The following is a 27224-nucleotide window of genomic DNA, read 5'->3' as shown; positions in this document are numbered from 1 at the left end:
AAATTGTAAACACGACAGCCGGGGCATACTGATAGCGTGCGGCTGCGGCATAGTTGCGACTCCAAGGTGCACTTTTCGTGTGTTGACATCATCACCGACGATGCTATTCAGTTTTCTAGTTCCTACAAAAAAAGCACACTAGCATTAGAATCCTTAAGTTACCTCATCAAAAACATTACATGAGAGTATTTCTCAATGGCTAAAGAGCCTTCCTGTGAAAACCAATTCACGTTCCGAAGATTTTTTTTGCAGGCTAATCTGTCAGCGTTCCTAATCTGTGTGTGTACTACCAACTTTTGCCTGGTGATGATGCAACGGAGCCAAAAGACAAGGCACATCTAGTCGACATACAAGAACTTTACTCTCGGTAGCGGAGAGTCGTCAATGACATCGCAAGGCAGGCAACTTGTAGTAGCACGGACAACGGACGTGCAATGCAGAACGGCAGCCTCCCGTTTTCTCCAAGCAGCATCGCTCCGGGGCTTCTTAGCAGGTGGTTGCATATTCTCTGGATAATCCAGAAACACGGTCAGGGTCGCACCTCTTTTAAGCTTCCTAGTCTTGCATCCTTCCTTGTAGTTGTCAGGCAGGAAACTTTTGCTGCAAACGACCGAATACGTGACGTGGTATTCGGCACGCAGTCCTTTCTGGATATCACTTGCAGCCACATAACTCTCGAATCGTTGTCACTAGGAATTTCATGGAATGAAACCAATGACACTTTCCGCTTCGCGTCTGATTTGCATCCCGGCACACAGCAGTATGCCATAGCTCATGGCACACGCGAAACGATGCGTAGACACAACGCAAACAAAACTCCAACTGATATCTACTGTCGCCGCAGCCCAATCACCCGCACGTGCCTTGGATGGACGGACGGACGGACGGATGGATGGATTGATTGATTGATTGATTGATTGATTGATTGATTGATTGATTGATTGATTGATTGATTGATTGATTGATTGATGGATTGTTGGATTGATGGATGGATGGATGGATGGATGGATGGATGGATGGATGGATGGATGGATGGATGGATGGATGGATGGATGGATAGACGGACGGACGGACGGACGGACGGACGGACGGACAGACGGACGGACGGACGGACGGACGGACGGACGGACGGATGGATGGATGGATGGATGGATGGATGGATGGATGGATGGATGGATGGACGGATGGATGGATGGGTGGATGGATGGATGGATGGATGGATGGATGGATGGATGGATGGATGGATGGATGGATGGATGGATGGATGGATGGATAAGGCTGAACCCTTTAAATCGGGCGGTGGTTCAAGCCACCTAGCCATGACTTGTGAAATTTTACTCTTGTCTTGATTTTAGCCTCCAGGCAGATAACCTTCGCTCGGTTACTTCTATCCGACTAAAATCTACTTTCCCTACACTTTCCTTAAACCCCAATGCCTTGGACAAATCAGCCCCGCTGCTTTCCCCGTGGCTGGCAGCGCCGCCCCGCGGAACAATTCGGTAGAGGGGCGTTGCCTTCAGACGGCGCTTCAGCAGCCTTTGAGCAGGCACAGAAAAATAGAGGAGACTATGGCTGGGCGTTCCTTCACCTTCGTCCCACTTGACACGGCGCATGCGCTCAGCTGTGGTAGCTAGGTTTTGTCAGCGCGCCGCGCCGCCGGCCGCAGCAGCTGCTCCGCAGCACGTGGCTGGTCACGCGACCAATCACGTGTCAAACCACGTGATCAACCACGGCGCCACTCCATCGGCAGCTACTCCGCACCACGTGACAGCGTGGCGGCGCCACCACGGTAGAAGAGGTTGCCATCGCCCTGGCAGCCTCCGACTCCTCCAAATACATAATCACCGTCTCGCGAGTGGCTTGTCAAAACGTCGAGCAAGGGTGGGCTACTGCCCTGGCTTATCGCATGTACCAAAATTGTAGCCGAGACTCGGATCCCGCGCACCGATCTCTCGTTTGGCCTCCAGGTCACCAAGACCTCCACGGAAATGAAGCAGCCGACGCCGCCGCCCGCGCGCTCTCTCTCCGGGCATTTCCCATGAGACCCGGCGCTGACCAGGATTCCGATTCAATCCGTTTTACACTTTTAAGGAAATATGCGACTATTACAAATCCACGCACTAAACTCTTCCCACGCCGTGCAAAGGGCTGGGGAAGGCCAACGAGCGGGTACTCCAGCGCCTGCTCTCTAACACGTTGCTGTGTCCGAAAACTCTAAAGCATTTCAATCCTCAATTCAACGGGTGGTGCCCGCACTTGGGGAGATGTCTGACACCTACCACATGGTGTGGGCCTGCCAGCAGAACCTATCCCTATCCCCTATCCCCGAGACAACTGAGAGGCGACCCTGTCCGGCTGCTGCACCCTAGAGGCCCAAAGGGCCTTAACGCAGCGCGCCCGGGCTGCGGCAACCGCCAATGGGGTGCCTGACTAGGCATCCCACCCATTGATTGTAAGGGCGTGATCGTTCAGGTCACGACCCCCAACACCTTTCTCTGTGATTAATAAATGTTTTCACCACCCACGCTGAAGGCTCGAAATGCTACCGTAATGTAGCTATCGCTGAAAAAGAAAAAAACTTGTGTCATGGCACTCTTTGGCCACAGATGCCCTTGCGCCATAGTCAACATCGGCATCATTTGACGAACAATGCGATGTGGTCATGTAATTTTCACGTTCTTTACTTTTGCACGCACAGTTAAGCTAGGGTGTGTCTTCTTCTTGTGGAGTGTGTTCTTGTGCTGAAAGCAGTGATGCTATTAGGCGCACAAGAAAAAGCCATCAAGTTTCTGCTCAAACGCCTGTGTTCGGTGCGGTTGCACAACGATGAACGTACCTCTATCTGGTGTGCCACTGACCTTGACCGGAATCTTGTACTCCTGCAGCCAAGAAAAATGCGTCATTTACGCTTGTTCTACACTTTGCCAAATTCAGCAATGGTTACCGTAAACGCTGTCAGTGCTTTAATGCGATAGCATTCATGCTGTCGCCTTGCGAAAACCACCGGGTTGCTCTGTAACGAAATTTCTCGACTGGTCTAGAGAGTCGCACCGTCATCAACGCCACCGAATTCGAAAATCTGAGCACTAGAATGTCCGAGTACCTTACATTGAATTATCATGTGGGACTATACTAACTCGACTCTCTCTTGAACCTTAATCCACCTGCTATAAAACACGAGATTCCAACCACTTATCCCCATTAATTCAGCTTAATCCATTTTCTGGGGTGGACCAAGTTCTGAAATTTCGGGGGTCACTTGGAATATTTGGGGTGAGACAGCTTCCAAATGCTATCGCATTTTGTTCCGTAAGAATGTGGTTAGAAGGCCCCAAGTTTCTAACCCTCTTCCCATATCCCCCTTCCTTCACGGTATGGTCCACGCGTCCACCACTTTGAGAACGCTACTGCTCCTTATGACTGACTGAAAGCTCTGCGCAGACGCACACCTTCGGTGGCTTTGACAAAGCTTGCCTCGGGTTATGCTAGGAATCAAGTTTGATGCTTGGGTAGCGCAGACAGGCGATGCACTGCTCTCCCTGAGTTTCCTATTCCACGCAGGCCGGCGTGGCGCTGCCACTTTGTATACCTGAAGTTCGTCTGTAATTGTGGCGCAAAATGATCGTACGGTAGCCCAGTCGATGTTTTGATGCTGGTTCCTCTCTGCAGCTTGGCGTACCGTGGACGCTCAGGACAAGATGCTCCGTACCGGCTGCAAAGGATACCACTAAAGCTTGAAATAAAATTCCTTTTCTTTAAGCCCCAATCAAATACACTGCCGGCAAAAATACGGCTCGATGCAAACGGCTAGTTTGACCCTTAGTCAAGCATATGCATTACGTGATTGAAACATGGCACGACCATCGCCATTATCACCCCGACAACGTCCACTGTAGGACGAAGGCTACTCTCCCATGTGCCTCCAATTAACCCAGACATGCATTTATCGAATGCTGCATCATTTCCCACTGGGACATCTTCCAATGCGTTTGAAAAAATATCTACTGTAATGGGACCGACAGGCGCAGCGCAGCGATGAAGCGGACGAGTTCAAGCGGGACAACGAAGAAGCAGACGAAGTGCAGCTGGGTTTTTCGAACGACGCCTGTGAGTGTGCCCGTCGTGTCGCCGGTCAACCAAGATCAACCGACCTGTGCTTCAAATAAACGCCTTGACACTTGGTGGAGGTGCCTCGGTTCCCGTCCCGGTCCTCATCCTGGAACTTCGAAGTGGAACGCTCCTCGTCTCCGCCACCATGCCGGAAGGTCCGAGTGAACCATCGCAGCCCATCCCTGCCACCGTACTCTGTCACGGGGTGCAGCGCCAGCGTGACCCGTCTCCATTTAGTGGCACCAATGACCAAGACGTCGACGATTGGCTGGCCTCCTATGAGCGCATCAGCACTTACAATCGGTGGGACGATTCCGTGAAACTTAGCAACGTCCTATTCTATCTAACGGACGTTGCCAATCTATGGTTTCGCAACCACGAGGCCGACCTTCCCACCTGGTCGTCCTTTAAAACGAGCTTCGCCGACGTTTTCGGCCGCCCCGCCGTCCGGAAGCTTCGCGCCGAGCAACGTCTTCGTGCTCGATCTCAGCTCCCTTCCGAGACGTTCACAAGCTACATCGAGGACATCGTTGACCTGTGCAAGCGTGTCAACCCCTCCATGTCCGAAGCGGATAAAGTCAACCACATACTTAAAGGCATAGCCGATGACGCTTTCCAGATGCTGCTGGCGAAGAACCCCACCTCCGTCGCTACCGTCATCCAGCTGTGCCAAAGCTTCGACGAACTCCGCAAGCAACGCGCATCTACGCGGCAGTCCGGCGCGCCTGCGGGGGGTCTTGCTGGCTTGGCCCTTGGTGGCTCGTCTGCTGAGCAGTCCCTGTTCATGCAGCAGGTTAAAGACTTCATCCGCGAAGAGATCGCTCGCCAGCTTTCTCTGCTGCATCACATTCCCGACCCCGTCTGCCCTCCGCACGACCTGGCGCCATCTCTCACGCCCACTATCCGTCGTGTTATTCAGGAGCAGGTCGCTGCAGTTCTGCCATCCAGTCCCCCACCGCCTCCTGTGGCAGCGCCGCTCACCTATGCTGAAGCAGTCACCGGTACACGGCGCTCGCCCACCTCTGCCGCCTACCCTAGCAGCCCGGCCTTTTATGCTCCACCGCCGTCTATACCCCTGCCGCAGGCCCCGGTTCGTCGACCCCGCCGAAACCCAACGAACCCCTGGCGTACCGAGGACAATCGACCGATATGCTATTCCTGCGGTCTTCCGGGCCATGTCGCACGCTTTTGCCGTCAGCGATCTCCTCGTTCTGGCGATTTCATGCGCAATTTCCGCTACGATTCCGGGCCGCCCGTGCCTAATGTCTCTTCTGCCTCCTCTACACATCGCTCCCAGTCCCCTACTCGCCGCTCGCCTTCCCCTCGTCGACGTTCCATTTCTCCGATGCTCCGCCGCCCGGACCCTCTCCCAGAGGAAAACTGACTGCCGCAGTTCAGGAGGCAAGAACTGCGTGTTTTGCCAACTTTTTAAGTCCTCCGTGTTCTCCTGCTAACGTGATTGAGGTGTCTGTTGAAGGCGTCCCCGTTCTCGCGCTCGTCGACACGGGTGCTGCAGTGTCCGTAATTAGTGATGCTCTTCGCCGCAAACTTCGTAAGGTGACAACGCCGCTGTCTGACTTTTCACTACGTACGGCCACCTCTCAGCGCATCCACCCCATCGCAGCCTGCACGGTCCGCGTTTCTATCAACGACGTCGCCTATACCATCGAGTTTGTTGTGCTCACCGCCTGCTCTCACGATGTCATCCTCGGCTGCGATTTCCTCTCGACCCACCGTGCAGTGATTGATTGTGCCCGTGCGGAACTTGAGCTTTCTCCCCTGTGTGATGTTTCGTTGCGTGACCTACCTGTGCGCTCCGCTAAGCTTCTTGTAGCTGCCGACACCGACATACCTCCCTCCTCTTCAGCCCTCGTTCCGCTCCGCCCCGACTCTTTCCTCAGCGGCCCTGTTCTTTTCACACCTACCGCAGCAGCCACTCGCCATCAGCGCCTCCTCATTCCATTCGCCGTTGTCTCGATTTCCGATGGCCACTGCGCCATCTATGTCACCAACCCATTTTCTTGCCCGTCGTTTGTTCTTCGCGGCGAATGCCTCGGCTCTATTGAAGAACTGGACCCTGCTCTTGCTTCCGAGTTCTCCGATACCCGTGCCTGCTCCCCAGTTACTGCCTTAGCCTGTTGTGCGACAGCGCCCGATCCGATTTCCATCGACGTCTTTCGTCGTAACATCGCTCCCGACCTTCCGTCCGCTTACCGTGACCAAATCTTGGAACTTCTCTGCCGCTTCCGCAACTCTTTCGACCTTTCCCAGCCCTCCTTGGGGCGCGCATTGGCCGTCTCTCACACAATTGACACTGGTACCCACGCTCCCTTGCGTCAGCGACCGTACCGAGTCTCGCCGAGCGAGCGCCGCGTCATCCGTGACAGTGTTGACGACATGCTTCGGCGCGGCATAATACAGCCTTCTCACAGCCCTTGGGCCTCTCCTGTTGTCTTGGTGACGAAAAAAGATGGCTCCATCAGGTTCTGTGTGGACTACCGCCGTCTCAACAAGATCACACGCAAGGATGTTTATCCTCTACCCCGAATCGACGACGCACTGGATTGCTTGCAGGGAGCGGAGTATTTTTCATCCCTCGACTTACGCTCCGGCTACTGGCAGGTCCCGATGGCAGCGAACGACAGGCCGAAAACCGCTTTCGTCACCCCAGACGGCTTGTATGAGTTCAATGTGATGCCATTCGGCCTCTGCAATGCTCCAGCCACATTCGAAAGGATGATGGACACTATTCTCAGTGGCCTCAAATGGGAAACTTGTCTGTGTTACCTAGATGACATTGTCGTTTTTTCCAAAGATTTTCCTTCCCATCTGCACCGCCTTCAGCGCGTACTCACTAGCCTTACTGACGCCGGCCTCCAACTAAACTTGAAAAAATGTTACTTCGGTGCAACGCAGCTCACAATATTAGGCCATGTCATCTCCAAAGACGGCGTTCTACCTGACCCAGCCAAACTTCGCGCCGTCGCTGACTTCCCCAAACCAACCACCTTAAAAGAACTTCGCAGTTTTATAGGCTTATGCTCATATTTTCGCCGCTTCATCCGAAATTTCGCCAGTATCATCGCCCCTTTAACGCAGCTTCTTGCCGGCAGCCCGAACCTTTCGTATTGGTCCCCCGCCTGCGATACCGCGTTCAGCACTTTACGCCGCCTGCTGGTCTCTCCCCCCATCCTTCGCCATTTTGATCCCGCCTGTCCGACAGAAGTTCACACTGACGCGAGCGGTGTGGGCTTGGGCGCAGTTCTTGCCCAGCGAAAGCCTGGGTATCCGGAATACGTCGTCGCTTACGCCAGCCGCGCCCTCACCAAGGCGGAATTAAACTATTCTGTCACAGAAAAAGAATGTCTCGCCATCATTTGGGCAATTGGCAAGTTCCGCCCTTACCTTTACGGCCGGCCCTTCTATGTCGTCACAGACCACCACGCCCTATGCTGGCTATCCTCCCTCAAAGATCCTTCTGGCCGACTCGCCCGCTGGGCTTTACGTCTCCAGGAGTTTGATATACACGTCATTTATCGCTCCGGCCGCAAGCACTCGGACGCCGACGCCCTTTCTCGTTCACCACTCCCATGCGAGTCAACCTCTGCCCTCGTCTGTGCCTACGAATTCTCTTCGTTCAACATCCCTGATATGCTCTCCGAACAACTGAAGGATCCTTGGATCACCTCGCTGCTAAACTTCCTGAACACTCCCTCGCCGCATCATTCGACCCGGACCCTTCGCCGCCAAGCCCACCACTTCGCCGTTCGTGATGGCCTCTTATACCGCCGTAATTACCTCCCCGACGGCCGGAAGTGGCTGTTGGTCATCCCTCGACACCTCCGTGCTACAATCTGTGCCTCTTTTCACGCCGCTCCACAATGCGGTCACGCCGGTGTACTGAAAACATATGCTCGCCTTCGTCAGCGATTCTACTGGCGAGGTATGTACCGCTACATACGTCAATACATTCGGTCATGCACCGCCTGCCAACGTCGCAAGAAACCTCCCCACCCCGCCGCCGCTCCTTTGCAGCCGTTACCTTGCCCTGGCCGTCCCTTTGACCGCGTCGGCATTGATCTTTATGGCCCGCTTCCAACTACTTCGGCTAATAATCGGTGGATCATCGTTGCCGTTGACCATCTCACCCGTTACGTCGAAACGTCGGCTCTCAAATCTGCTACCGCAAACGATGTCGCTCACTTCATTCTACACAGTCTTGTTCTTCGTCACGGCGCCCCGAAAGAACTTCTAAGTGACCGCGGCCGTGTTTTTCTCTCGGACGCCGTCGAGGCCCTGCTCAAGCAATGCCAAATCGTTCATCGCTACACCAGCGCCTATCACCCCCAGACCAACGGCATGACTGAGCGGTTCAACCGCACTCTGAGTGACATGCTCGCCATGTACGTTGACACCGCCCACTCCAACTGGGATCAAGTGCTCCCGTTCGTCACGTACGCGTATAACACAGCTACTCAGACAACAACGGGGTTTTCTCCTTTCTTCCTCTTATATGGCCGGGAGCCTACATCCACCATGGACACCATCCTTCCTTATCACCCTGACCCTTCCGAGACCACCTTACTCTCCGAAGCTCACCTGTATGCCGAAGAATGCCGGCAACTTGCCCGCTCTTTCACCACTCAGCAACAATGGGATCAGAAGCACCGTCGGGATTCCCCGGACCCTCCAGCGTCATACCCATCTGGCGCCCTCGTTTGGCTCTGGGTGCCTTCCTCCCCTCCCGGCCTCGCCACGAAACTACTGTCTCGCTTTCACGGACCTTACCGGGTTGTCCACCAAACTTCTCCGGTGACTTAAATCGTTGAGCCGCTCGTTCCCTCTTCGGACCACCGTCGCCGGGGCCGCGAAACTGTGCACGTTGAGCGCCTCAAGCCTTACTATGACCCGCCCATCCTCTCCTCTCCGTAAGTCGCCAGGATGGCTCCTTTTTCGGAGGGAGAGTAATTGTAATGGGACCGACAGGCGCAGCGCAGCGATGAAGCGGACGAGTTCAAGCGGGACAACGAAGAAGCAGACGAAGTGCAGCTGGGTTTTTCGAACGACGCCTGTGAGTGTGCCCGTCGTGTCGCCGGTCAACCAAGATCAACCGACCTGTGCTTCAAATAAACGCCTTGACACTACAAACAAGTCCTCAGTGTAGGCGATAGTTTCTGGATGAAAAGGAGGGGGTCGTTTCGTAAGATATATTGTCACGTTGTGGTGACAACGTCATGACAGCGGACGAGCAGACAGATGGAATTCAAACACTTTACGGGGCTGACTTGCGACCGCAAAGAATCGAACAAATCGGCGGTAGCGCATACGAGCGCCAATGCCGTCCAGGAACGCTGTTTCTTCGTCCAAACAGTGCTCCGAGGACACACTGATGAATTTCGCTAGTTTCTTCCGCGCCAAACGCCCTTTTGTAATCATTTGTAGATACAGAACGAGCGGAATGTATAAGTGTGCCGTCTGTAAATTGTTTGGATAAAGAAAAAGTGTTCTCGGATGGCATTCGGAAGCGTATGTGTTAGATATTCACTTTGTTATTTTGTGTACTAATCTCTGCATGAGCCTGTGCGCTGCTGGCAAAATTCAGTTCAAAGACAACGCTACGTGCTGTCCCTATCTCATATCTTAGTAAATTCACGCCACAACACATTCGTAAATACCTATGATCAATTTGCCATGCACAAACTTTGTGTTACCTCATTGAATTAATCATCTCAAGTGCTGCGAGCCATAGCTAAGGCATCGAAATTTTCTATTTCACTCGAAGTAAGGCCTGGTCGAGTGCAGTACCCACCACACTGCCGCCCTCAGCGAGTCTCGCCACCTGGCCGGCCACCAGCACCGAATAGGCGTCGCAGAGCTGCAGGTACGCCTCTCTCGAAACGCTCTCGTCCAGGCGCCGCTGGAGGCACTGGACCCGGAGGGCGCATGTCTCCTGCAACGGCACCGTTTTTTGTTTTCCACCCAATTACCTTATTTATTTAAGCGTCAGTGGCTCAGGTGCGGCGTTAGCATCGTCGCCGTCCGCGTAATATATCACCGGGCCATCTAATGGTTGCGTGACACCACGTAACCATTACGTCACCGTGACGTGCCAGTCACGTGATAGGGAGTAATTGGTACGTTACCAACCAGTGCACGGTCGCCTGACACAGCGAGGAACTCTGCACAGACGTGTGTGGAGTTAACGCAGTATACATATATTAGTGTGGGCAGAGAAAAAGAAACAAAAATAATGTTGCCCAGCTCGCACCGCCCAAACGCAGTATACAGAAGGAAGCGTGATTAATCATAAGGGCATGTTATGCGGTTCTCACCTGGGTACGTATATTTTATTTTCTCGTACCCACCTACCCCGCAGTGGTGCCTGTGTAGTGGTGGTGCTCGGTTGCTGACCCGAAAGACGCTGGTTAAATCACGGCTGCGGAGGTCGCATTTAGATGGAAGCGAAATGCTACAGGTCCGAGTACTGTGCGATGTCAGTGCACCATAAAGGACTAGATATTATCCGGAGCCGTCCCCTACTGCTTCCCTCATAGCCTGAGTCTCCCCGGGACGTTAAACACGATAAAACCATAAGTCTTAATATTCTCTTGAGACCTGGGAGTGCAACATTTAGCTATATCGGACAGCACAATAGCAAACTTGGCAGCTGTGGAGTGATGCTTAGTGTCATTAACAGACGTTTCTCATCTACTATACGACCTGTACAGTTTCCTAGCAAGTACGTATTACGGTGGCTCACAATAAAAATCAAGCCGAGTCGCCTTTCAGCAAGCTTTAAAACACTTTTACCCACAACTCGCAAAATTTGAACATACGTATCAGCTTTTCAACGAGCGAGGCCGAAGGGATTCCGAATATTATGAAAGGCATTGAGGACGATGCATTCCGGATGCTCTTCGCCCGGTATTCTCACACAGTGTCCGACATCATTAGCTCCTGCCAAAGCTTTTACCAGCTGCGCAAACAGCGTTTCACCAGACGGCCTGCCGCCTTTCAGGCGGCTATTTATTCCTACTTGGATCATGCGACGGATGGTGTTCTGGCCCACCCCTCACTTCTCCGCCACATTCTGCAGTTTATTTGCAAGGAAACGGCCCGCCACCTGCCTTTATGTCCCTGTCTGCCAGCGCATACGCCGTCGCTGACTCCTTCCCTCTAGCGCGTCAAGCAGGAACAGGTCGCTGATGTGCTGCCACCTACCCATCAGCAGCAGCTCATCGCTGCTCCTCTGATGTGCGTAGATGCCGAGGCCCTCGCCCCTCGCCCCGTCCCACATGCCGCCCGCTTGGCAACAGTGGCAGAAAAACGGCACACATAGATAAAACTGTATCCTCGCAGGCACGAGTGTGAGCTGTGAAGTCACGTTTGACGACGTTGCTGGTTTCGCAGCAGGCAAATGATTTCAAGCGTCAAAAAGGGCATCGCATCATGCTCGCAGATATCTACAGCACAGCTACTGTCTTCAGTGCGATCGGCGCCCACTACCCGGCCGAGAACTATAAGAGGTGCAAAGCAGTCCCTTAATCACTTGGCAGCAGTGGTAGACTACCGGCACACTGATCATACTCTATTCCACAAGTATTTCTTGTTCATCCACCAACCGCTACAACTGCTGCCTTTTAATTCGAACTCAGCATCTTGCCTTAGCGTGTGCAGTGCCCATGTCATTATGAGTGTTTGTTCAGATTGTAATAACTTAGGGGGACACGAAGTTGGGCAAGTTGGTTATGATCCGTAGTATAAAAGTGCGAAAAACGAGGACAAACGAAGAACCAGACAACACGTGCGCTGACTATAAACTAAACTTTATTGCAGATTTGCATACATTTACACCCTTCCTATCAAGACAACGTTAAGAAAAGAACCAAATTTACCAAGACTGATAATGACCTACATTTCTTCACAGGCACCCTTCAAAAGTCAATTTTGCAGATGTCAAGTGATAATGAAGGTTTTCTGACGCAAGAAGAACCACTCAAGTCAGCGCTCGTGTTGTCTGGCTCTTCGCTCGTCCTCGTTTTCCGCGCTGATATATTATAGATTGTAATAACGACTGTATTGAAGGGAAGAACTTGTTTTGGAGTGGCGTCGAAGGTTCATACCACCTTGGAGACTATTCCGGCGTTGCAAACTCAGCATTCAATTCGCGAGGAGATGGCAGTGTTCCACATATGGAAACAGTACATCCAGAGGAAGCCAAAGAATAAATTTAAACAGCAACGCATTGTTGCATTGCTGGAAAAACACATATGAGAATTCAAAACGGTTAATAAAGCAAAAGAGCATTGTTGAAAAAACTCAGTGGTCAGTGGAAGCAATCTCTGAGATTTTAAAGCACATGCCTGACCACGAGAAAAAAAATCGTCAGTTTGAAAAAAAAGAAAGATTTGTGCCATAGAAAACACAGCAAAGTTTCGTCGCTGATCACGTTAAATATGATACTGACGACCTTGAGTGCCGACACTGAAAGTTAAATCTTGAATTACATGGCATCCTACTGTCGACAAATGCGGATATTTTGAGGAAACCGAACGCCGTGGCGGCTAAGATAGACATTCCACTGCTGACAGCTGTTGGTGTCGCCTTTTACATGGGATTCCGGCGGTGAGAGATAAGGTTCTTGGTACTATCGCCCGCTTTTCCAGGCAGCCGAACTAGTATGACTACATCAAGGGTTGCCTACATTTCCGCAAAGACAGCAGGCCATACACTGGTGTCTCTGTCTGAGTTCCGGCACATCACCTTTGAAAATATTTCATTTGAGTACTAGTTCTGCAATAAATAAGGCAACTGAATTGTTTTTCGAACAGATAAAGTCGGAGCTTGATCTGATTATGTCATTTAAAGCAGACAGCTGGGCTAGTTGGTGATCTTTAGATTCAATGCACATGGTAACTGCGCTAGAGACACGGACAAAGATAGAAGGACACCACGAACGCTAACATCAACTGGCTTTATTCCAGACTGGCACATGAATATATAGGCAAACGTGTACATCAGATCACACCCTAAAGCGCATGTGCAACGGCACCTTCTTGTTCAGGAAATGAATTTCTTTAGATGACAGTGATACCGATTGGTTGCTTACGCAAGGCTGTCGTTCTATGTGAATGAGGAATGCTTCCAGTATTTCGTGTTGTTTTTTATCTGAGCTTGCAAAAATGACCCTGCTCTGATTAAATATCGGAGAACATTTATCCTTACATCGTTTGCAATGTGCCGCCAAGTGTCCCAGACCTGATAATGCCTCGACAGCCAGCTTGTGCTCCATAAGCCGAACATTGATACAGCGGCCAGTTTGGCCGATGTAGCAATTCCCGCATGACAGGGTAATTCTGTATACCACATTAGTCCTGCAGGCCACATATGGCTTTTGATGTTTAATCGGGCAACGGGGCTTCTTCAGAATTGAGGCATCATTAACTGCTTTACACAGTTTTCCGAGTTTATCGGGTGCAGTCAGCACAACTCGGACCTTGCCTTCCTGCGCCACCTTCTTTAGGCGGTGTGTCAGCTGATAGATGTAGGGCAGTGCCACGTATCTAACCCGCTCATGAGCTTGTAGCTCAGTCGTCATTGCCGGTTTCTTAACGGTTATCATTTTTTGCAGGCCTTCAGCGACAGATGTCAGGAGTTCCCTAGAGCCTGCTTTCGTCAAGCGATCCGCCTGCAGGTGCACACTCTCCATCACCTTGTGTGAGCAGGACTTGTCTATGGCAGCACTAAGGCATGTCTTGGCTATACCTCTCTTTACTAATTTTGAATGGGCCGAATCAAAATTCAAAAGTTCTTTTTTGGACCTTGGCTGGTACATATAGCAAACTCGTGCGTCGGTCAAAAAAACCTAACATCTAGGAACTGTAGGCTGCCCTCTTTTGAAAGCTCATGAGTGAAATTAAGACCATAAATGTTCGGCTTATGGAGCACAAGCTGGCTGTCGAGGCATTATCAGGTCCGGGACACTTGGCGGCACATTGCAAACGATGTAAGGATAAATGTTCTCCGATATTTAATCAGTCCAGGGTCATTTTTGCAAGCTCAGATAAAAAACAACGCGAAATACTGGAAGCATTCCTCATTCACATAGAACGACAGCCTTGCGTAAGCAACCAATCGGTATCACTGTCATCTAAAGAAATTCATTTCCTGAACAAGAAGGTGCCGTTGCACATGCGCTTTAGGGTGTGATCTGATGTACACGTTTGCCGATATATTCATGTGCCAGTCTGGAATAAAGCCAGTTGATGTTAGCGTTCGTGGTGTCCTATCTTTGTCCGTGTCTCTAGCGCAGTTACCATGTGCATTGGATCTGATTATGACATTGCAAACATGGTATTCATTTATTTATTCGCGTTACCCCTAAATGCTCTCGCTGGGATGATATTACATAAAGGGAGTGATACAAACTTTTATACACGCGTTACAATAGTAAGAACGGCAAGGCAGCAATACAAGTAATAATTAGAGCACTAGCTATAACGCTAAAGAAATAAAAACTAAAAATGCTAACTATTGCACGAACTGTACACCTTTGCAAACTCTTCCACGCACTTTATGCGTTTGACTTTGAACGAATGATCACGTCGTGGAGGGATGACATGAGGTGACCAACAAATTGTCAGGAAGAGTTGGATGGTGATAAAGTTTATGGAAAAGCGTTAAACGCGCAAGTTTTCGGCTTGTGATAAGTATTCCAGTTCAGCACATTTATATATTGCAGAGAAGCTTGTGAAAGGGGAGTAGTCCCAAAAGATGAAACGCAATGCTCCGCAAATATTGCATGTTAGTGATAACGTAAGCTTGACCAGGGTCCCAAATAGCTGCGGTGTATTCGATTTTAGGGCGCACTAGAGTGGCATACGCAAGTTTTTCGGCGTGGATAGGGGCGTGTTCGAGGTTACGTTTGAGAAGACTAAGGGAACTGTTAATTCAAAGTGAAAGTGCGCCATAAAGTATTTATAAGTTGTCGTTAGTTCTACAGTACTGTCATTTGAGAACCTAAGTGGTCGGAAAACGGGGTGGAAAAAAAGTGAAAGACGTTATTTTTTAGAAACGCTTAAGCTTGTCATTGGCCAGGATGAGCACCACGAGCTGACTGCGTCCAGGCCAGATTGTAACGACTGGCGGTCACTGCCACTAGTAACGTTGACGTAATTTACGCAATCGTCGGCAAAGAGTCCAACTTTAGATGTTACGCAGGCAGGGAAATCATTTATACATATTTAAAATAGCAAGGGTCCCAGCACTCTTCCTTGGGGTACACCAGATGTGATATGAGGTGAAGAAGGCTTAGAATTAATAACCTGAATTAATAATTCTATGTGGTGCAGCAGTTGAACTGCTTTGAGTAGGCATGGTTCCAAGGCTTTCCACTACGCATACCAGGTGCAAAATGACAGAAAAAAGAAGCATAAAGAAGCAAAGCGGCTATAATGTTAACGCACTCTCGTCGCATATTGCGGGTTATGCGACCCAATTATTTTTTATTCTTCGGATACCTCCTAATTTTTTCTACAGTGAAGTTTTCTGCCACACAGTTAAAATGCCTGAAACGCAGGAAAGTATATTTAAACCACATTATAAACATTAAAAAAAATCAGTGCCATAATTTACACTCCTTGTCTCGAGAGTTAGACCTGCCCATATATAATAGTTCCGGAATAACTACATTTTTACAAACGCACGTTGTAATTCCAGTTGTAATTCCATATGTTCACAGAACTGCACATAACCTGAAGAAGATAGCAACCAAGCATGGTGTCCCACTCGTTTTCTCGGCTCCCTGCAAGCTGAGTCGCCTTTGCGCCCGCATTGGGAGACTTCACGCCAGAACGAAGCAAGGTGGCTGCGGCGTGAAACACAAGAACCGCTATTTAGATTGCCAAGTTGGCGTTGTTTATCAGATTCCCCTGACATGCGGCAAAACCTACATAGGCCAGACGGGCCGATGTTTGAACGTGCGAATCCGAGAACACGAAAGATCAATTTAATACCAGGAGCAACGTCATTTACCCACGCACTGCTTAGAACATAAATGCAGGCCCCTGCTCCACCAAGTTAAGATCCTGCGCAAGTGCAGTAATGAAAAAGCACGTGAACTTCTTGAGTCATATCATATAAAAAAGAAGGGACAAGCATGCATCAGTGACACATCAGTCATGCTTTACAATAGAGAGGCACGTTTTCTTGATAGTATGTTTAGGTGAACCACGCCTTTGGTTTTTTTTCTGATTTTGAGTTGTTCTTTTGTCACGCTGCTGATACCCTGATGCGCCTGCGCTGGTATGGTATGATATATAAGTGTTTTTTCTGGAATAAACCTCAGTTAGTTTGCGCCTGTCCTGTCTTCTTACTTGTGATTGTCTAGAAAGCGTAACCAATGTTTCCTATCATGCTGGAGTGTTCTATATGAGTGACTTAGGTGCAGCGATGAGATTCCATGAGATATGAGAGAACATGTGGAGATCCACATGCTTTCAGTATGCTTTCCACATGCATTCCTTGCAGTTTCTGCGTGATGTGCACGATCTCACATGCAGTCCGTGTGAACTTGAGCTTTCACTGTGCATACACTCTGCGTGCACTGCGTATGTTCCCTATACTTTCCTCCGGTGCCATATCAGAACAGCTGCGAATAATGGGAACCCTCATATGAAACATTTCACCAGACGTAACCTGTGACAGTACGCTGATCCAAGTGTCAGTACAATTGAAAGTAGAAGCCGGCAAAGTCGAGCGGGTCGCGATAAATGTGGACGCGTTCAGACCTAGGGAGAGAAAACGGGCTACTGCACCGCTGGAGAAGGCCGCCCACCTGGAGGGCCTCGAAGCGCCCCAGCTGCTCCAGGATGATGGCGTCCTTGAGGCGCTCCAGAGACGCCCGGCGGTAGAGCTGGGCGCGCACCAGCAACTCCTCTTCGGCGGTAACAGCCTGCGCAGGCAAAACACGCGCCAAGTGAGATCAACAGCGGGCGATGTCTACAGAGGGATGTGCAGGAAGAACGTCCCGGCTGGACTACTACCACTGCTCTCCTATAACGTGAGATTAAGCCTCAGCTGTCACCCGCGGTGGTGGTGAATATGCAATGTGGTTTATTCATTAGCATTTCTCTTTTTCTCGTAAAGTGCGTGCTGCATTACCATGATGTCCCTCGTGACGTCGCAATACTTGCATCACTCAGCATAGTAGTACATTGCCACGTGCGCTGTAGTGACGTCATGCGTTATGTCACTGAGTGCCGGTCAACCAGCCTAGAGCGCAGCGGTGACCTCATGTGCGACTTACCTGTACGCGGACCAATGAGAGTCGGGCGTGTTAAGCCGACGAAGCCGATACCGATGCTGTAGAACTGTGAAACGTGCCTCCAAACGCGGTCGCTGGGCTCCTACTGCCATCTCGAAGCTGCTTTGAATCATCTCCCTTTATACCACAGCAAACAAACAAATTAACGTAATATTCAGGTTAGGTGTTCCAGTCACCGTATATCTTTGCCAAAAGGCGCCATTGATTGTACTCTGATTCAGAGCACTGCACAGACCTACTTTTCGAGGCCCGACCCGGCCCGGGCCTGCTGACTCCATATGTTACCCGGCCCGGGCCCGGGCCTACAGAAGGCCGCTGTAGACCCGGCCCGGCCCGACCGGGTCCCATACAGCTGGGTGACGCGCCATAGGGTGCCTGGCCAGATAGGGATATCGCTCCCACTACCTCGTCAGCTCACAGGTGAAAGTACACACGACTATAGGATATCTTATGTAGGACCAAGATACTGCGTCCTCGGGAAAGTTGCCTTTATTCGGACCAGTCAATTAAAATTTTGAACATATACATATATGGAGTAAATATAGCTCCTGCTATAGCTCCGAATGAAGCTGCAGTATGTAAAAATAAATAAATAAATAAATAAATAAATAAATCATAGCATTATTGTTGATTGATGTAAAAAGTCACACAAGACCCTAAACCCTACTATATGTAAATCTATGACGTTTAGCAGGAAACATGATATGTCTAACTTCAACTACTCTATTAACAACACTTTCCTATCCCAAGTTATGTCTTACAAATATCTCGGAATTCAGCTCACTCCAGATCTTTCATGATCCTGTCACATTTCAGTTGTCTGCAACAAAGCGTCGAGGACACTGGCTTTCATACGCCGTAACCAGCGCAACTCTCCTAGCTCCGTTCGTAAGCTCGTATACCTAACTTTTGTGCGACCCCAGTTGGAATTCGTCTCATCTATATGGTCGCCCCATCAAAAATATCTCATTAAAATGCTTGAGGCTATTCAAAACAAAGCTGCCCGATACATTGTTAGTAATTATAGTCCCCTCGCCAGTCTCTCCGCGCTTAAAACCCTTAATGAATTGTAGATACTCGAAATTCGTCGTTCACTTTCACATCTGTGTTTACTTCATATGTTTACACCACCCCTCGCTTCTCCCTCTAGAATCACCATTCCACTCTTCAGCGCTCTTGCATAATCATCTAAGCTTCAATCGTATATATGGCAAAACTCAATCATTTAATTCGTCTCTATTACCTGAAGTACTCAGGCTCTGGAATGATCTTCCTGACAACATAATCTCCTGTCCTGATTCTATAGAGTTTCAAAAAAGCCTCATGTATGCATTTATCCCTTTAGTATTGTTTCAAATGCTGCTCTACAGTTTCAGTTGCTTTTATATTGTTATCTGATGTACCACTGCTTTTGGTTGCATCGAATTACTACTACTTCGCAAATTCACATTTCGCACTTTTTGCGTATTTTCTGTTGCTTTGTAAAGATGTTATTTCTCTTCCGTTTTAAATCATCTTTGTGTTCATGTTTTTTGCCTTGTACCGCGTTCATTGTACCATTATTGTTGCTTATTATTTCTGTGTATTCTTTTTACTTGATGTCCCCCTAACTCAATCCCCTTCGGGGCCTGTGAGGTGTCAGTAAATAATAATAATAATAATAATAATAATAATAATAATAATAATAATAATAATAATAATAATAATAATAATAATAATAATAATAATCTTTATTAAGCACCCAAAAACCAGTACAGAAAAAACAGGCCCATCTAAGCCAATGATGGCTTGTGTGACGTGGCCCGGCATCGTCAGCTAAGCGATGTGGTTACAGTATATATGTACACATTTAAAACCAACAAAGAAAAGAAAATAAGAGTGATAAGCATAGATCAAGTCTCCAGGCATCGAAACAAAAGCATGATCACCACAAACTGCGACAAGCGAAAGGTAAATAAGTTCACACATATGTATTACAACATGCGTAACAAACTCTTCAATTGAGACCGAGAGTCCAAAGAAAAATAATCGTCTGACAAATTGTTAAATATCCTGGGGACATACACGCAGCGTCTTGCTGCTCTGTATCTAGTAGATACGCCTGGTACCACGAAGCGCGTTTCTTTGCGCAGCAGTCGCGGGGAGACGTGCGGATGCTTGAATTCATCCGTCCAGAAATGGCGTGGCACAACCGTAGAAATGAATAAAGATTGAAAGGACTGGAAACCGAGAACATGAAAAATGTCTTTGTTTGATGGTGCCACGCGATTATACGCCACACTTTTTAATGTATTTTTTAAGAGGTTATCAAATCTGTCCTGCCAACGCTGGGAGCAGAAAGCGAAAACCGTTGTACCATACCTTAAGGTGCTGTATGCAATGGAATGTACTATCATTCTTTTAGTCTGAAACGGCACCAAACTTTTAATGTTACAGAGTAAACATGCGACAGATCTTAGTTTCGAGCAAACATGCGCACCATGATTATGCCACGACAAGTCACTATCGAAATGAATACCGAGATACTTAACTGAGTTTGTATTTTCGACAGGCGTACACTTACAGGATAGGCAGTCTTGGGTATGAAGGTATACTGGAATGACCGTGGTTCCAATCTTCAAGGGATTTTTGAAGCATACAATTTTTGTCTTTTTTTGATTGACAGTGAGTTTGTTTTTAAAAAGCCAAACCATAGCTTCATGCACCGATTGCTGCAGATATTCAACTGCCTTTTCGTAATTAATATGCTTCGTTAGAAGGACGATGTCGTCCGCATACTGGCACACTTTACCATTTGGGATTACTGAAATGAAATCGTTCACAAATATGTTAAAGAGAAGAGGCTATAAAATTGACCCTTGAGGGACACCGGTACCAAGGGATAATTTGCTGCTATAGTATTTGGTACCTACAACAACCATTTGTGACCTATAAGTGAGATAGTTTTCAAGTAGAGTATAGAACGGGCCCCTAAAACCAGTAAAATATAATTTGCGAACTAATATGTCATGGCAAACTGAGTCGAAGGCTTTAGAAACGTCTAGAAACAAGGCGCAGCTATATAGATTGTGTTCAAAAGCAGAATACAAATCATCTGCAAATTCTTCCAGGAGCGAAATTGTACCCCTGCCTTGCACGAAACCAAATTGTCGGTCAGACAAAACTGAAAACTTTTGAATGAAAGAAGTCATAACCTCAAGCAAAACTTTTTCTATAACCTGAGATAATGCGGGCAGAATAGATATGGGCCGATAGTTCTCAATAATAGATTTCTTTCCTGCCTTATGCAGTGGTCTTACTAAAGCAGTTTTTAGATTTTGTGGAAAAGTTTCAGTATCTAGGAAGCCATTTAGCATGAAAAGCAGAATATCTGAAAGCGCCTCAAAGTTCCTTCTCAGCAAGCTTGCAGATATGCCATCTACTCCAGGTGGTTTATTCGTTCGAAAACTGAAAACGATCGGGGCAAGGTCAGGTTTCGAAAACCGCGGTAAAAATGCAGATGCTGCCAAAGAATCACCGAGCGTCACATCTTGCCGAGGCTTAGATAAAGCCTCTGTTGAAGCCTGACTGAAGAAATGATTGAGCAAGTCAGCTGTTTCGACAGGGTTTCCTGGAAAATGTTCTATCACAGATTTTGCAGTCTCAGATTTCCCTCTGATATGGTTTATCAGCGACCAGTTTTTGCTAGCCCATTTGGATGATTGATCAAATTTGTGTAAGAAAAAGCGACGTTTTGCAGCGCGGAGAAGAGAAACTACTTTATTTCGTGCAATCTTCTATTCTAATTGGAGGTCTTTATTGTTAGGCGTGCGTTTACTTTTTTCCAAAGCCAATCTATGTGAGATATGGCTTGCATTATATCAGAATTAATCCATGGATAGCTTTTCCTGAACTTTTTATTCCTGAGAGTAGTGCAGGACCATTCAAAATGTGCTAGACGCTCACAAAAACTATCGTACACTTGGTCACGGGGCCTACCGTCAATCAACGAAGACCAGGTGAAATTCACAATGAGACTGTCAAGTTTCTTTTGATGCACAGACGTAATCTGAAATTCTGACGTGGTTCAGACCTTATCACTTGAATACTGCGTGCCGACGAACGATACACTTAGGGATACACGGCAAGCGACAGCATAGTGGCCAGATAATCTATGAGTGAAAACACAAGAAGTGAGCGAATGATTAGGTGCTCGAACCGCAATAGGATCTAAGCAAGATGTCACAAAACGGCCATTCAACATTTAATCTCTTGTCGGGGCAATCACCGTTGACGTGAAACCATAAGATGCCAAAACGGATAAATAATCTGATGCTAAGGTATTCGTTGGACATAGGATGTTAATATTGAAATCCCCTGCCAGACAAACTTGATCCACTGATGACCAGCTCTTCAATGCTTCTTCCAGTTCCAACACAAAACGAGTAGCGCTATTACTTGGGGGCCGGTATACCGCTAACAATAACAGCTCATAATTTACGCAATGAGCCTTTACGGCGAGGCATTCCGCATGCCTGAACGCAAAGTCTACCGATGATGTGTCATATTTTGAATTAATGAATATAGCAATGCCGCCGCCTCTACGGTTCGTCCGTGTTATGCTGCAACACCTGAACCCATTTAACGAGAACGTATGTAGGAAATATTCTGACACATTGATTTCTGTGACCACAAAAGCATCTACAATATCAAGCAAAGATTCAGCTAGCGCTTTAAATTCATCCCCGTAATTACGTAGACTCCTAATGTTTATGTTCACAAGTGTAAAATCACGTGGTGACGTGCGTCCAAAAAATTTCTTGAAAGAGGTGAAATCAGATAATTCACTTAAAGTAGCTGCCATTCTGATTAAGCAATTCTTTTAATATCAGCGACCCGGATCACACGAATGAGAGAGGCATTTGAATCCTTTTTTGCGTAGATTTTTCCGCCTTTCACCCGACGCCTGTCATCTGTACGCGACAAGGTGCCGAGCCCGTCCACTGAGCACGGTGCACGACATCTGTACGGGGCAAGCTGCCGAGCCAGAGGTGCACGACGAATAACATCGATCTCGGACAGCGTTCGCGAATCCTGCATAACGCCGAGCGTCACTGTGAAAAGCACGAACAATCGTCAGCGGTATCACCGACACCGTCCGGCGAATTTTCAGCAAGGGGCGTTTCCTTGGCATTGGCAGCAGCGGCATCTACCTTGGCAGCAGCAGCAACCAGCGCACACGTCTCCTGAATTACTGCTCCACGTATTTGCAGGTTGGTCGTTTTTTCGATAGTTCTTCTTGTTCCTGCCGCTGCTGCCAAGGCTACCGTTGAGAGTCACGCAATTATCATGTTACGCTGTTGCGCATGTCGACAACCTGTTGATGACAGCTGTCAATCACTGTGCTGCTCAGAGTGTGAATTTACGTACCATGTCGGATCATGTTCAGGCGTTTCGGAAGAAACGTTCATTTCGAAACGAGCAAAGGCTTGGAAGGCCTGGAGGTGCGAAACATGTAAGGGCAGCCGTAAAGGTGAGGATACACTGCACGGGCAGCAGTCCGATAGAGAACTAATCACTAGGCTGTTTTCAATGGCAAGTAAAATTGACTCCCTTCTGGCCATGTCCAGCAAGCTTGAGTCATCCGTCAGCCTGCTCTCAGATAAATTCGATGAGTTTCAAACACGTCTTCTAGCCCAAGAAAAGTCGACAAAGGATGTCACGAAGCGTGTAGAGCGGCTTGAGAAAGCTGAATGGGCCTGTGAAATTGCACAGCTCAATAAGGACGTTGACAGTCTAGAATGGCGCAGTCGTCGACTGAACATCGAAATCCATGGTCTACCAGAGACGGAAAACGAGGACTTACTAAAGAAAGTGAATGAAATAGGCACAAAACTGGAACTTGATGAGGTGTGCTCGAGTAATATAACAGCCCTGCACAGGCTTCCCGCGAAGCCGAGCAAAACACAGGGCGTAATTGTTCGCTTCGCAAAGCAGGAGGTTCGCGATGCCTGGCTAGCAAAAAGGCAGGCGCTACGTGATGACAACACCGGAAAGTACATGTGTGAAAATATGACTCGGTACACTCGCACTCTTCTGACAGTTGCCAAAGAATGGGCTAAGGAATCCGGCTACGCGTTCGTTTGGCACGTGAATGGAAAGGTGCTTGTACGGCAACAAGCCGGTGCACGAGCAGTTGCCATCCGCGATAGGGATGACCTCGCCAATCTGAGGTGATAGCGCAGGCAATTGTATTTTCAAGCAAACGCGATGCCATTCATGTCCAATTTTGCTCACCATAGTGAGCAACTCAAGGATAAGCAGAAGTTTTCTTTATTTCATTTAAACGCCCAAAGTTTGCGAAATAAATTTGATGAGGTTACTTTGTTTTTATCAGATTTAAACCACGAGTTTGACTTTATTGGCTTTAGTGAGACGTGGTTCACATCTGATGACTGTTTTCTCTTGCCGGGATTTGATTGTGTGTCAGCGTGCCGTTCATCAAAGCGCGGAGGAGGTGTTGCTCTGTATGTGCGTTGCCAACTACCGTGTCAAATCCTAGCAAACTATAACATTGTGAATGAAAATTTTGAGTGCGTCATTATTCACTGTTATAATATACTACTTGCTCTTGTGTACCGACCGCCATCTGGGTGTTTAAAGCAATTTATGCAGTTTGCAGAAGAAATATTTGAACGTAGCCTAGAGCTCAATCTCGAATGTGTCTTTGTTGGGGATTTCAATATAAATGCTTCTCCAAATAATATTACTTTTTTGCATTTCCAAGAGCTCTTTGAGTCGTATGGTTTTTCAAATGTGATTAATGATCCTACTCGCGTCACGTCAAATTCTGAAACAATACTTGACCTGTGCATTACAAGCTTCTGCCCCGATGAAGTTAAATCAGGTACAATTATATGCGATCTTACTGATCATTTACCCATTTACTGTCTGATACCTTCGAAGGAAAAACGCTCTTTTCTGGGGAAAGAAATATTGATTAGAGATTACTCGGAAAGAAGCATGTCAAAGTTTAAAGAACTCATTATGCAACAGGACTGGGATAGCGTTACAAAGGAAAAGGATTCTAATAACGCTTATAAGGCATTCGTGATGTTTTTTTATTTCTGCGTACAATGAATCCTTCGGTTTTAAAACTCTTAGGAGACACAAGAGAGCAAGAAAGCCCTGGATCTCGCACGACCTGTATAAGAGAATAAAAAACCGTAACATCATTTTTCAAAAGTTTTTAGACACACGAAGTGAAGGCGATCTCCGCGCATTTAAGAAAGCGAGAAATAAATTGAATGCTGATATTAAGAAAGCAAAGAGATCATACTATGTGAACAAGTTTTCCAATATTGCAGGAAATCCTCGTCTGGTATGGCAAGCGGTCAGAGACATCACGTGTAAATCGAACTCCCCAAAGCGGGTTTCTTATCACAGCGAATCTATGAGTGAAGAAGAGGTTGCAAACCTGTTCAACGAACATTTTATTAACGTGGGTGCTTCCGCAAATGACTGCGCTGCGATACCATGCGAGGAATTCGTCAAAGCACATTGTGAAAATACTGTATTTTTGTCCCCAACTGATGAATACGAAATACTGGACGTCATTTTGGGTTTAAAGAACCATTGCGCCTCTGGAGCTGACGATTTTAAACCCGGTCCACTAAAAGCCGTGGCAGAAATAGTTAATAGTCCACTCACACATATTCTGAACCTTATTCTTTCCACCGCAGTGTTCCCAGACGCAATGAAGTTAGCTCGTGTGGCTGTTATACACAAGGGCGGTTCCACTAACGATATGAACAATTACAGACCAATCTCGGTGCTCCCTATCTTTGCGAAGGTAGCGGAAAATATTATACATAAAAGACTAGTAAGCTTTCTGAGTGTAAATAACATAATAGCAAGTGAACAATTCGGCTTTAGAAAAAATAAGTCCTCCGAAATGGCCCTTCTTGAAGTGAAAGAACATATACTCGAAAACATTGAAAGGAAATTATTTACCCTCGGAATATTTCTGGATTTTAGAAAGGCCTTCGACTGTGTCCAACACGACGTGCTTTTAAGGAAGTTGCCATTGTATGAATTTCGCGGCAACGCATGGTCTTTAATAAAAAGCTACTTAACATCTAGAGCCCAGTTCACATGTATAAATGGCGCAAAATCCGACAGCAGACTTGTAAAACAGGGCGTACCTCAAGGGTCATTACTTGGTCCGACACTATTTTTACTATATATAAACGACATTGTAAACATAATAAATAACACTAAGTTAATTTTATATGCAGATGACACGAATGTGTTTTTCTCGGGCGCTGACGTTGTGGACGTGTTTCATCAGGCCAATGAATGGTTAACTGGACTGAACTTATGGCTTCTTTCGAACAGACTCCAATTAAACACAAGTAAAACTAAATACATACTGTTTAGACCGAGGGGAACTCATCCACCCACGAACTTACACTTAAAATTTCATAACGTTACTATCGAACAATCGACTACAGTTAGATTTTTGGGGGTAATATTCCAGGAGAACCTTTCATGGACGCCTCACGTTGACGTACTGCGTAGGGACCTTGAGCGAGCCGTGGGAATTTTAAACAAGATAAGATACCATGTTCCGTCTGCTGTAAAAAAGCAAATCTACTATGCGCTTTTACATTCACGCTTCTGTTACTGTTTCCTAGTATGGGCTACAACGACTAAGACAAATTTGGATTGTCTTTTCTCTTTGCAAAAGCGAGCAGTGAGAGCAATAGGCAATTTAGATCTTTCGGAGGACACTGCACCTCATTTTAAAAGTAATAAAATATTGCCCATTCACAAACTCCATAAACACAAACTGGCCCTGGAAATTTCGCGTCTTCACCAAACAGATATAACATTTCAAACTAAATATCATGCCCAACATGGTCCTTATTATCTACGACATAACTTAATACCAAGGCCCCGTTCGCGTGCAACATACGGTGATCAAAAACTAAGTTATTTGATTCCGGATTTCCTCAATGCGCATCCTGAATTAGCTGAGATACTGTTTACTGCCACCAAGGTGCAACGACTGAGAAGAACACTTAGAGACATTTTCTTAAATGAAAACTAAATACCATGCTGTGCTTATAATTTCGTTCGCCTTCACTCCGGATCTTTACCTTCACTGTGATGACTGTTTTTCATAACACCACGCTACTGATCCAACTTATTGTTTCTTATGTACCTGTATTTTTGTGTTTTTCATGCCCTTTCATATCATGCAGTATTGATGTTTCTTTTGCTTTGTAATTATTGTGTTTATGTTATGTTGTTTCCGCCGCAGCCAAGGGGGGCGCAGCCCCGTCAGGCATGTTCTATTGCCTTTTGTCGCGTCCCCCAAGGCATTTCTGTAACGGAATGTCTTCAATAAAGAAAGAAAGAAAGAAAGAAAGAAAGTACTTGAATCCTTTTTCTTTCGCTGCCATGCGCGTGCGCCAGAACAGGTCCCGATTTATCTTGGTTAGATTGTCGTTGAAGAAAAGGTTCAGGTCTGAATCAGTCACACATAACTGTCGCAGTTTCTTACATGCATCGAAACACGCCTCTTTCGCTGATACTGTCGAGAAACGGATAAGCATGGTTTGGTTTTCTTTTTTGCTAGGCAGCCGGTGGGGTGCTGCAATATCTGAGATCGAAAAGTTCAGCTCAAGCTTATTCGCAAGGTCAATCAGTTTTTCCTTCAAGTTCTCATTTTCTTCTTGTTGCAGTCCTTCAATCTCCAAATTACATTTTCTGCTTTATTGCTCGTTTTCATTTTGAAATTCACGTA

The 27224-nt window shown here is 47.5% G+C and overlaps 3 protein-coding genes across 4 annotated transcripts in view; 1 reads left to right on the top strand and 2 right to left on the bottom strand.

Moving 5' to 3' along the window:
* The window catches only part of LOC144105200 (uncharacterized), a 143458-nt gene extending 140555 nt beyond the window's left edge, over positions 1-2903 (bottom strand). The window contains exon 1 of the mRNA XM_077638346.1: positions 2837-2903. Coding sequence (XP_077494472.1) covers positions 2837-2903 — 67 coding nt within the window. The remainder of the gene's footprint in view (positions 1-2836) is intronic.
* LOC144104506 (angio-associated migratory cell protein) overlaps positions 1-27224 on the top strand; it is a 528250-nt gene that overhangs the window by 115681 nt on the left and 385345 nt on the right. The gene's annotated exons all lie outside the window — the stretch shown is intronic.
* The window catches only part of LOC144105199 (uncharacterized), a 234322-nt gene continuing 216975 nt past the window's right edge, over positions 9878-27224 (bottom strand). Inside the window, exons 18-19 of the mRNA XM_077638345.1 lie at positions 16946-17062; positions 9878-10060 (exon numbers count right to left, since the gene is read on the bottom strand). Of these exons, the coding sequence (XP_077494471.1) occupies positions 9878-10060; positions 16946-17062 (300 nt within the window). The remainder of the gene's footprint in view (positions 10061-16945; positions 17063-27224) is intronic.

This window comes from Amblyomma americanum, chromosome 9 (assembly GCF_052857255.1).
Source record: "Amblyomma americanum isolate KBUSLIRL-KWMA chromosome 9, ASM5285725v1, whole genome shotgun sequence".
Taxonomy (NCBI): domain Eukaryota; kingdom Metazoa; phylum Arthropoda; class Arachnida; order Ixodida; family Ixodidae; genus Amblyomma; species Amblyomma americanum.
Note: the sequence above shows the minus strand (reverse complement) of the source record. Positions and strands in the feature narration are given on the sequence as shown.